The 12,494-nt window shown below is 38.5% G+C and overlaps 1 protein-coding gene across 50 annotated transcripts in view; it reads right to left on the bottom strand.

The window, feature by feature from the left end:
- rims2a (regulating synaptic membrane exocytosis 2a) overlaps nucleotides 1-12,494 on the bottom strand; it is a 267,723-nt gene that overhangs the window by 137,364 nt on the left and 117,865 nt on the right. For all 50 annotated transcript variants that reach the window (XM_069194863.1, XM_069194864.1, XM_069194865.1 and 47 more), the window contains one exon: nucleotides 11,244-12,199. In XM_069194863.1, coding sequence (XP_069050964.1) covers nucleotides 11,244-12,199 — 956 coding nt within the window. The remainder of the gene's footprint in view (nucleotides 1-11,243; nucleotides 12,200-12,494) is intronic.

Genomic DNA, 12,494 nt, shown 5'->3' with positions numbered 1-12,494 from the left:
AGAGCTTTGTACAATACAGTAAATGCAATGAAGAAGGAATAATACTGTGTAGCTGCTTATTTGAGGCTTACAGAAGTGAGCTAATTAAAGGCAGTGAAAGCATATGAACCTGAACTAAGGAAAAGAATTCCCTTTGGAAGCAGAGGTACCTTGTAAAAGGTCATGCAGTGCCACTGGGAAAGAATCTATTTAACTTTGCAACATTAGCTTACACTTTGCAGGCTATCAGTCTTAATGTTATCAGACCTAACTAGACAGTTGTGTTGCTGTTTCTGGCTCTTTGCAATTTAGGCCATGTCATCTACAAATAAAGTAGGATACGGTGAGGAAGCCAACAACTGTCTCCTTCTCCACATCTGCAGCATAACATATTTGATAAAACTTACAGTACGTCAAGGGCAAAGCCCAGTTTCCCAAGGCCATCGGTTACTCTCATAAGAATACATACTGTACTAGATTTGAAGTGGAATTCCAGAAGCTAATATTTGTGTTTAATAGTCAACACTGATATAATGTTAAGAATTACATTTATCAGCCAGTTAGACCTGTTAGATGGATCAACTGTAGGATCTTCTCTGTAAACTGTACAAGCACTAGCTTTTTGTGGGCATATGATTCAGCACATTTCTTACTTTTACTCTAGTATTATTTCTAATTTGGCACTTTTCTTGCTTCTTCAGGAATTAATTCCAATTTGGAATGTATGGTCATACTGCATACTACAGTACATGAAGGCTGCAAAGCCCATGTGAAACAGCCATGGTTACAGCTACAGGGAGATGAAGTAACCCTAAAAGATTATTTGTGATACATGGTGAGAAGCAATGGTTTTCCTTCTAAAAAATACTGTGAATTCAATTCAACTTTATTGTCATTAAACTTACACAGGTGCATAGTATAATGAAAAGTGTTTCTCATTAGTCACTCAGGTGCAGTATATCAATAGGACAGAAGATAAGACAATAGACAGTAACACAATAGCAATAACAGTAACATGTAATAACATAACATACTGTAAATAACATGTAATCAAGTAATCAAAACTGTGCAAAATTCCGCAAACAGAGAAAATATAACAGGACAAAAACAGTGCAAGGTAATTCTTGGAACAGTGCAAAAATAGTATGGTTAAAAACAGTATGGTTAATTTATAAATATTAAATATTATTACGACCGGTACAGTTTTACTGGGCTATCGAGGGGACAGCACAATTTCGGCTTACATGTGTGTGTGGTGGTGTAGGAGTACAGTCATTGTGGGTACAGGAAGACGTTAGGAGAGATCATATTTTAGTGGGAGGGAGTGGGGGCGTCACCAACTTGACAGCTCTGGGGAAGAACACCTCCCAAATTCTATCTACCCAGTTTCAGGAAGTCAAAAACTGTTCCGGTGCACAGAAAGGCAAAGGTGCAGGTAACGTGTGTGTATCTGGGAGACAGAGAGAGGAGAACACCCTGGAGAAAATAAAATGATTGTACCCTATATTTCACCTGGAGTTTCTGAAGTCTTTTTGATGTGACATAAAAGCTGTCAGAGAAGAGCTATTAGAGAAAAAAAGGGCCGAGGGCTTGACACATACATTTCAAATGTTCAGTTGTAGAGAATTTTCAGAATTAGATTCTCTGTACAAATCATGAACAACCGGACAGTATAGTTTATTTCTGCACAAATTTACAGAAACATATATGTACGGTATGTATCTTAACGGGGAACTTGCATCTTTCAGGTAGGCAATTTTTTTGAAGAGCAAGCACTCACTATGAATTATGGGAATAATTAGGAAATAGCACTGTCTGTATCACAATACGATAAGTAGAACTGTCTAAGCAGACATCTGAGCCTCTTCTTGCACATACAATCATGCATGTAGTAAAATGTGGCAGCCACACACTACTGTTTTGCCCATGTAGCTTATCACTGTGACAGATTAGTGACATGGACATACAGCACTGTATACATACACATATTATAAGGATAACCTTCTAGGATTATGGTTATTTAGGGAGTGACTCAGAGAATACAGAGACATAGGGTATCATGTTTTTTATTAATACTAAAATACCAAAAATAGTGCATTTGTATTTAAAAATTAGCCACAGATCCAGCTCACCATGACGTACTGTATAAACTGCATAGTACGACAGTCCACTGCACCACAGAGCATCTACAGCTCACTCCCTTCTTTCTCTTCATTATCTATTGAAGGGGATTCAGGTTAGCCTAGTAGAAAACATGTTGCCTCATAGTTTATTAACAGTGGCAACCACAAAATGGTCTCTCATCTCCAGTGAGGTGCTGTGGTTTAGGAGCAGGAAACTCATCACGGCAATAAATTGTGAGCATCAGCAATCTGTGGCAGCCTCACAGTTTGCTTGGCTCCATGTTGGCAAACTGCTGATTCAGGAGAACAGCAAAGGCAGTGCAAGAGTTCACAGCCAGCAGACTCTCCATCACTTTGACAACTCAATAAAAACCTGTGTAAACTATTAATTGGATCATTAATTATTGACGCTGTTTTTACTACGATTTGGTCGAACCCTGAAATGGTACAAAATATTGTATGTTTTAACACACATAACCTCATCTATTGTGTTTTGGGTAAAACAAAGTGTTATGTGTTGTCTCTGTAACAGTAAAATAATGATTTACTTATGAGATGCAACGCTAAAGTCTGTCTAAATGCTTTAATCAACATTTTATATAGATCTTTTTGTTATGTCTAAACTAATTTGACAAGTTCACAGCCGACACGGAATAAAGAGGAGAAAAGAAGAGAAAAATGAATCAATAAATCAGTCATTGTGATTGTCTGAAGCAGGTCTTAAGAAATATTTCATGCAATTAGTAATCACCATATAAAAATGAGATTGTCTTTTTTGTTGTCTTTGTGGATGAATTGCATATATAACTATTAGTTACAATTATTCAGACAAAAATAAAAAAAATATCTAAAAAATTAACCTTCAGACTATTATATCTGAACATCAGCTGCTGTATGCAATAGTGATAAAAAACTGATAAAAAATAATTATTTACTGTGTTATTAGAACTACAAAAAATACACACTCTGCTCTTCATGATTGTACCTAAAACTCAATATTTTAAAGACATTGTTTTTGACAGGGTACAGAGGACAGATAAATTGGAACATAAATGGAAAAAACAATACTTTGGATCACTGATCAATCAAGATTTTCTTACCACAGATTATTCTATACTGTAAAACTGTTGTCCCTTAAATATGCTTCACACTTGCAATTTCTGCTTCTAGTGTCCTTGTAGCATTTCTTACATTTGTAAATATACAGTATATAAACAAGACTGTGTTACGCTGTTTAGTCTATGAATATAATACAGTATACATATACTTAAAGGAACAGGTGAAGGTTTATTCCATGCTGAAAGGAAAAGAAAAGAGACACACCTGAAGAAACTCCACAGCCGTAACGTTGTGCCTCTTTTTCTTTCCTTGCAGCAAACCTTTACCTGTTCCATTGCAGCCTGTTTGCTGACGCAGCTCCCTACTCATACTTACTGTACAGTTAATGCACAGTATGACAGCATTTCTGTTTTGCTGTATTTAACCCTCCAAAACAAGATTTTCATGGAGTGAGGAGCCAGTGCTGCAACTTCTCTGCACCAGCTAAAGGTCAGGCAAGCATGCAAAGACATTATTCAGTTGTATTCTCTGACCAGCTAACCAGATGCACCTCTCCATCTTTCCTATATTTTTGCTTCTGCCAGACTTATTTTACATCCTTATGGATGTCCACTTATACAAAAAAAAAGTTGCAGCATTTTTTTTTTATTGAGAACGTATTTAACAGAAGACTGCATTTTAATTTGATGCGTTTTGTCAAGTTCTTTGTAAGTTCTCTGGAACACAAAGAGAAAGTGCTATGGGAATATTTGAACGCTGCATACAGTACAGTACGTGTAACAACAGAACCCTAAATATGGACAGATTATACCACTTATTATCTCAGTGACAGTACAAATAAAGCCCCCTCTTCACAAAGACAGATATACAGTACAGGAGTTTTTTTTCTTTCTTTCAGTCTAATTTTACATAAAGGCCGAGTTCAAACAATAATATAAAATTATTAAATTCACAACAACCTGCTAACATATAAAGTCCTTTTTTTTTCCAGTGAAATTTGCAGAAACAAAAAGTTCTGCTTGAGCAGCATCTGAAAATGCAATGATAAAATCCTATCGACAGCAAAGCAGAAGCAGATTTCCGATGTTACCCTGTAACATCATCACATTCATCAAACGTCATCACTGTAAAGACCATCAGCACGCTGCGTATTTAGTACAGTACAATAGATTTGCAATGAACAGTATCACAGATCCATTCAGCAGATGGTTTTTGATTTTGATTGGCATGCAATATTTTTTGGTAAGCTGATGCTGATTCCAGATGCTAATTAAGTCATTCTGTTGATGCACAGGATATTTCTATCAGGAATTTCTCATGCTGAAGCCATTGCAGTCTGAAAACTTTCACACAACTGGATATGATGGATGTGAAGGTTCTGGGCTAGTACAGTATGGTGCCTCAAAGGTTTAATGTTAGCGAAGCACTTTCAATAATATACAGTATAACTATAGAGAAAACCTTTGGGTAGATTCAGCTAGATGTTATTTTTAATATTAATTCTTAACTGAAAACTGAAATCAGCGCACATCAATTTGTCACAGTGGGATAGATGTAGCTTTTTAGGATTGAAAAATAAAGAGAGGTGGAGTAATTGAACTCTTGCGTTTTTGGAAAATATTGCATTAAATATCTTAATGTACTCTATCATAATGTGTTTATTTTAAACTGCTAAGATAAATAGGTAAAAATGATTACATACAGAAGATCCTTTAAAAAGGTGGTGTTTAATTGGAATATTCTGAGTACAGTAAAATGTACTATAAGTTTCAAAAAGGAGTAGTCTCAAAGTAAAGCAAGATGCATCTACAAAATCCTAAATTGTATTTCATTTACAGAAAAGGGGGGATGTTAAAAAGTAGGATGTTTAAAAGTACAAACATTCCATGTTTAAAAGTAGAAAGTTCTTCAGGTGTGATACACCTTGTGTTTCTTATTTTTACTTTTCATTGGGGAATTAACCTTCGCTTGTTCCTTTGTGGCTAAGGGATGCTGATGCAGCTCCCCCACTCAAACTTCTATTTTAAAAATACTCAGTAAATGGCACTGCAGCATAATGATGCTCAGATTTTATTTTCCAATGTACAGAAGTCCACCTAACAACATGCCACTTCAGAAAGCATCACAGACACCACCCATTTACTTTAAAATAATGTAGATCTCCTATCTGCTGTTACATTCTCTGTGCCTGCAATATTGTACCAATTGGGACGGGAGTCCCTACTGGAATTTTTGCAGAAAACCATTTCTTTCTGTAGCACAGCTGCTATGAGCAGCTCTCTTTGGAGTCAGCTGTACCAATAAAATGTCTTAATTTGGTCTTTTTAGCCATCTACATCATTTTCTTTTATTTTTTAGCCATCCACATCATGTAGATTCTGTAACCTTTGTATCTTATTTTGAAACTCCAGCTACTGTACAGTTTTGTTCTTGTTTTGTCCACAAGTTTATTTTTAACAGTGAAAGATGTTGCTTTTTTGCTGTCTGCATTGCTTCATACTATACCCGAATACAATTACATTATATGTGGAAAGGGATGCTATGACTTTATTGGCCTGTAACTATTTTTTTACTAACATGTGTCAAATTAAAATGGCACAGCAGTATACATACACACATACTGTAAACACAGTATATATACAGTACACGATGCTGAGAAAAGATTTATGAAACCCCACTACAATTTTGGAACTTCCTATTTCTCACCATGATTCCTACAGTATGGTTAATCAAGACCAATATTTTCTTCAATAAGCTAATTGTTTTATTGAATTTTTTTTATGAATTGGTGTATGCTATAGAAAATAACTGAATAATTAAGAGTTAGTATATGTGAAATCATACAGTATGTGAATCCCTAGTTTACTTAGCCTTACTAAAAGGGTAATTGAAATCAGATTGTTAATTGAAAATGTCAATGTAATGGTCATCAACTTTGTGAGTCTGATCTTCACTGTACAGCTTAATGGAAATGCACCATGCCATGATGAAGAGACATTTCAAAGGCCCTCAGAAAAAGAGCATTTGATACTTCGCAATTCAGAGAGGGTTACAAAATAATTTCTATACACTTGGGGCCCCAACCATCTGTCTGGCAGACAGTCAACAAACAAAAAATATTTCAAGACCAGATTCTACACACGTTTGGTCTGCTAAGATCTCCCAGTGGTCAATTTGGATAATCATCCAAAAAAGTCACAAATAACTCCCGTGTAATAGCTAAGGACATGCAATGCTGCCTCAGGACCCAGAAAGGTTACCATCATCGACAGAAACATTAAATCAGCATCAGCGCCGGATTTTGGTAATCGTAGACCTTGGGCACTTTCACTCTGAAATGTGCAAAAAGAAGGGTAAACGCCAACTGCATGACGTCGATTGACATGGTGCATTTTAAACTATTCTTATGCTGAACCGCGTGATTGATGAAGCGATTCGAGCGACCTTCACTTCGATACTTCTAGTTTCTAGAATAGACACTAGAGAGTGTATGATTATTGATTTGGAACACCTAGGGTCGATTGCAAGCATGTTGTTTCAGCTCGTTTTTCGTTAGTCACTAGTGTTTCCCTCCTTCATAGGCCCTAGGCACTGTGCCTACACCGTGCCTACAGTGCCTAATGGGAAAGCATTGTATCAGCAAATGTTGGAGAAGAAAGTCAGGCCACCAATTCACCAGCTAAAACCAAGTCATACAACAAGAGAATGAGCCTAAACAAACAAGGAGATCAACAGCAGAATGGCTAAAGAAGAAGAAAAAATGTTGCATTTTGGATTGGCTAAGTCATAGTCGTCCAGAACTAAACCCAATTGAAACATCAAGGAAAGACATGGTGAAGGAAGGTGTTCCTTGCAAGGAAACCCTTAAATATCACTGATGTGAAGCAGTCCTATAAGGAAGAATGGGCCAATATTCCTAAAAATAATATGATATGACTGAGAAAGAGTTATAGGCAACTTCCAGTGTAATTAATTTCTGATCAAGGAGGTACAGTACCACAACAGTTACAGCATCTAAGGAACTTATTCACACAATGATATTTACAGTTGGATTAATTTAAATATATCCCATGTCTCTGTGCCACAGTATATGTTTAATCAGTTTATCTTCATTTATTATTAAAGGTTTGTCAAAGATCTACAGTAATTATGTTTTAGGTCTAAAATATGATAGAATTCAGACCAATCTAGAGAGTCCACGTGTGCTCTTCTCAACACTGTATACTGTATGTCTCATATGAGTCAATCTTTTTGTCTGCTATTATTTTATTGTCCTTTACAAGATTGTTGGTGTGACTTAGTGAGTAAGCATTTGGGATCATATGCAGAAAGCACTGCTGTTGCTGTTACCTTTGAGTGAGGTACTGTACCTCAGCTGCTCCCATCTACCCAGCTATAATATACAGGTATAAGATAAGTATTGCTGGGGAGTGATCCCTATGATGAATCAGTATCCAATTCTAGTCCACTTAATGCCACAGAAACCAGAATGATCTCTGGCCTGATGAGCTTCTGTGACTCTAGTCTGGATGAGAGGTGTCCCTCCCAACTCTAAACAACTCTAAACAAGGATTTGATACAGACTTATCGCTGGGTCTAGTGTAATTAAATACATTTAATTTAGAGCCTAACAGGCAAAAAGTGCAGACTGAAATACATTGGAGGCCACAAGTCAATAGAAATGGATGACTCCAAGGCAGAAAGTCAAGCAGATGGATCTCTAACCTGATTAAAGACGTTAACCTTGTTTTTTTAGTGAAGAACCTGACAATTTCATCATGCTGATCTTACATAATGAGGACACGTATGATTTAAGGGACTGATTTGAAACAGTAAGGTAATTCAATTTATAGCCTAAGCAAGACTTTCTGAGAACACAATGTTTTAGCACTGAAAAATGAAATAAAAACATTTTTCTCTCGATAAATATTCCTGGTGAGACTTGGAAGACATTTGTTTAACAAAAAATTCCAGAACCCACAAGAATTGAATTAAAAAACAAATCTGTTATTGACCTTACTTTGTTAACATATTTTGCTACTGCCACTTCATGGCATTTTTCAACAGCTAGTTTATTTCAGGTGAAGTCCTATTTTTTGGGACTAAATAGTCTTGGGACGTTTGGGACTGCTACTTATTTCCACTTACTATACACACTCTCAGGAAAATAAGAACAATGATGGTGACAAGCTACACCTTCTGAGAATACATTTTCTGGGCAAAAATAATAATTAAGTTTAATGATTTTTCAGATGTTTTGATTTAGTTTTGTTAAATTTGAAAATCAGTATGCTATAATTTTGGAAGTAAGGTGGTGCAAAACTGCTTGGGAGAGTCTGGCCAGTAAGCTTTTCTAAGGTCAGCCCTGAAAGCGTTAATGACATTTCCTTTCAAGCGTTTGTGTGTGTGGGGAGGTGAAAAATCATCAGTGATGGATAAGTTATGGATTAAACAAAAACTGTCGCAGTGAATTGTGTACAGATGATAAAATCAGAACAAGAGAAAAAGAAATGTGGCATTGGCGTTGCTATTTGCTGGGGCAGACTAGCAATGCACAATCTTGTTTTATTCCTGGGTCCAATTAGTCATGCAAAAGTATCAGTAAGAAAACAAATAACAGTACAAAGCAGAAGATATAAGCCTGTCTTCAGAGGGAGGCAATGAAAACAAAACCAACATTTTTCTTATTATTTCTTTACTGCAAATAAAGATTAAGTTGATTGAAAACCCAATACTCAGAATGTTTTTTTCCCCTGTACAGACATTAAAACAGGGAAGCCCTAGCATTAATAATTTAAATTCCGTTTGCTTTTGTGATGAGGGCATTATGGGTTACATAATATAGCTCTACTATTCTCTCTAGTTTTCTCAGTCTTCTGTTGCCCTTTCATTATTGTGGCATAGCCTTCCTTGAATGCACAAGGCAAAAGGTTCTCTTTTCCTTTCATCATTTGACATGGCCAGGTAGCAGCGTGTAATTACAGGTTTTGACAACAAAATCAATTTGCAATTACAACGGCAGTCAGCAGCATTAAGTTATATAAACAGAAAGGTTTGTAGAGTACTTCTTAAGGTTAACGTTGCTGTCTGGAAGAACCTTCTAATTTAACCTTTCTTTTAGCATGTGCTTATTCTAAACAGGGGGGAGGACCTGCTTGTATGAGACTGGGCATTATACTGTATATTGTACCCCATGAAGATCACACTAGCTGCATTGTCTGAAGATAAATGTAAAGGGCTTAAATTTGAGTAGATTGTAAAACATGTATCTTTTATATTTGTTTTTTGGGCTAACGTATTAGAATAATAGCAGTAATTCTGTGTATATTACTGTATGTGTTATAGTGTGATTAATATTCAGTTCCTTATGTATCAAAAATGAATCTAGTGATCATTTATACATTGAGTCATAAAATATACTGCTTTGAATGGTGCTTGTTTTGTACAATCCAGCATCTGCCAGGGAAAAGGATTCATTAGATGTTTAAAGCAATGACATCAGCACTGAAATAAAGCACTGCACTTTGGATAGTACTCTTTATGCAAAAAAGATGATCTGCTCATAGCCTCTGGAACCAGCAACTCAAAGGGAAACTAAAAAATCAGGAATGCCACTGAATGCTAATAGTTCGGCTGATCAAATTGAGCCTCACTCTAGGAGGCTTTAAAAGAATTCAGGAGGGAACGGTATAATTTCTTTCAAACTCTTAATCACATTTCCTGTACTTCACTTAATTAAATATGCGATACTGACAATAGTTAAAATACAATACTAAAGCAGAATATAAACTCTTTTCCAATTACCATTATCTCTGAAAAAAGTCATGTTACTGTAGGTGAAATCAAAAGATGCTTTGCTGTTTTGTTTTACCATAGTGCACCCACAATATCGGACTGTATGACTGTTGGAAACAAGTAGTTTACAAACCCAGGTATAACAAATGAAGCCCGAAGTCATAATATCTGAACCCTTCATTACCACAGCCACCTGATGGCTCATATTTAAGTTTACAACACAAGACATTGTGACAGTCAAGGAGTTGGAGGGGAAAATCCTTGTGAACCTAAGAGAAAGGATTAAGAACAATGTGTGCAAGATGGGATTCTCCACTGCGAAGGGGCAATGAAAAGGACAGCGGACCTTCCACAGAGGCTAAAGGCTTGGGACACAAACCATCCAGCTCGAAACAGCTGCTGTGAATGATCAGACAGTTTAAGAGCCGAACAGGACAAGCCAGGGGGTAAACAACAAGAGAGGGCAATGAGCTATCAGAACTGTGAGTGAACTGGAAGGCCAGGGAGGAGGGTTTGCACACCTCTGATGGCTGAAATGAACGACGGTTTCGAGACTTGTGCATGATAGTATACAGTGACATGTGTTGCATGCAATTAACTTTGTTAAGATACTATTATTCAAATGTATGTTTGCAAAGAATATGCCACTTACAAGTGATAGCAGTTACAGTACCTTAGTAGTTATTCCTGTAGTGCATTGAAAGGTCTGGTAGCAACTTAATACATTCGCCAGACAGTTAGTTCATCTTGATACTACCGAATCTAACAAGAGGTTAAAACATCTTTATCTAGTCATCTTGCAAATTAAATTACAGCGATCGTAACAAAGATAAATTAGCCATTTTCACAGTTTTCACTGTGCTTTATAGTAAATTCTACATGAAAATAGCCCTTGAAAACACAAAGATAACAACAACCACTTTGAACAAATCCTTTGGTGTTAAGGATTATAATTCACAATGGGATACGGGATATGAGAACAAGAAAAAACAGCAATATCAAACAATTGTGAAAAAAATGTGAAAAGTATTAGTCACACAAAATGCAGGTATTGTCAACTACTGTAGTTAAGCAGTGCAAATGAATGATTTCAGTTATATTCAGTAGTTATATGATAGTTATATACTGTACACTGTATAGTCTCCAACAATTTTAAGCAGCCTACAGAGAGATTAACTCTTATACCCCCCCCGAGCTCCCAGTATAAGGAAAGAAAATTAAAGTTTAAGGGCACAGAGTTAACAGAGCTCATCATCAAACTCGCCCAGACAAAAGGTGGAAGCCTACCTTTTTCACTCACTGACTCGCTCTCGATCTCCACGTCATCACAGCTTGTGTACTCCGGGGTGGTGGCTAGTTCCTCCTCAGAGCTGCTAAGTGACACCTGCCGCATCTTGCCTCCCTTTTTCGTTTTGTGCGGCTTTGGCGGCGGGGGCCGGATGGACTCAGATTGGTCGGAGCTGAGCGAGTCGTTCCGCAGCATGGTCTCCATCTTTTCCCGCTTGGTCTTGCGCACGGCGGAGCTGGGGTCCAGATGATGCGGCTGCTGCTGCTGCTGCTTCCACATGGTATCCCCCCCTCCCCCGCGCCGCATATCCCCGGGCCGCTCGCCGAGCACAGGGCTTCGACGTGGGGTGGGGGGGCTGTGATTAGAGGTCCGCTGGCCAGGACTGGGGGCTTCTCGAGTTCTCTCCATAGAGTAGGAGCGCTGGCTCTCCATGGGCATCCGCCTCTCTGTGGTGGAGCGTTGCCGCGACTGCCGGTCGCCCCGCGTCACGGTCCCCTGCGGCTCGTCCAGCTCGGTGTAGGCCAGCGAGACGTCGCTGTGCCGGCGCTCGTGCCGCGCCCGCGAAACCTCGGCGTGGATGCGCATCTGCTCCTCGTAGGGCTGGGGCTTGACCGGGTAGCGGGCGAGATTGGGGTCGCTGCGATAGCGGGCCTGGTATTCCTCCTCCCGCTGCCGCTGCGTCTCGTACTCGCTCTGCTGGCCGTCAAGTTCCTCGTCGAGGGGATACTCCTGGGACCGCCGCCGTCCGCGCCGGTCCCGGTACTCCCCCCGTGCCGCCTCTGCATCCTCGTACATCCGCGAGCCCCGTGGTACCCTCCGCGGTTCTCGCTCCTCGTAGTCGGATGGTGACCTGGGCATCCCACCATCCACCGGGGCATACTGCGAACGGTCACCCCTCTCCTCCCTTTGGTCGTATTTTTGGTTTGGATCCCTGGATGCTGATGGGCTTCTTTTCCTGCCAATCAAAAACAAAGACATTAGTCAGTTGAAAAAAAAAATGGGAAGGGAGAGTGTGCAACGATGGTTCTAAAAAAACTTTAAAATCAAGGGTGAACTCTGTGGGCAAAAAGTCAGGTCAAGGACCACTGATCATGAAACGGCTAGGTAAGGGGAAAATCTGAAAAAAAAAATGGAGAAACTGGGTGCTATGTTTTCCCTGAATCATTTTAAAGTATGAGATAAAAAAAGATCACTCCTTTTTATTTAAAAAAATATAAAAGTGGTTTCTGTTGTTTGGAGTTTGTTGCTGT

Source organism: Lepisosteus oculatus, chromosome 10 (assembly GCF_040954835.1).
Source record: "Lepisosteus oculatus isolate fLepOcu1 chromosome 10, fLepOcu1.hap2, whole genome shotgun sequence".
NCBI classification, from domain to species: domain Eukaryota; kingdom Metazoa; phylum Chordata; class Actinopteri; order Semionotiformes; family Lepisosteidae; genus Lepisosteus; species Lepisosteus oculatus.
Note: the sequence above shows the minus strand (reverse complement) of the source record. Positions and strands in the feature narration are given on the sequence as shown.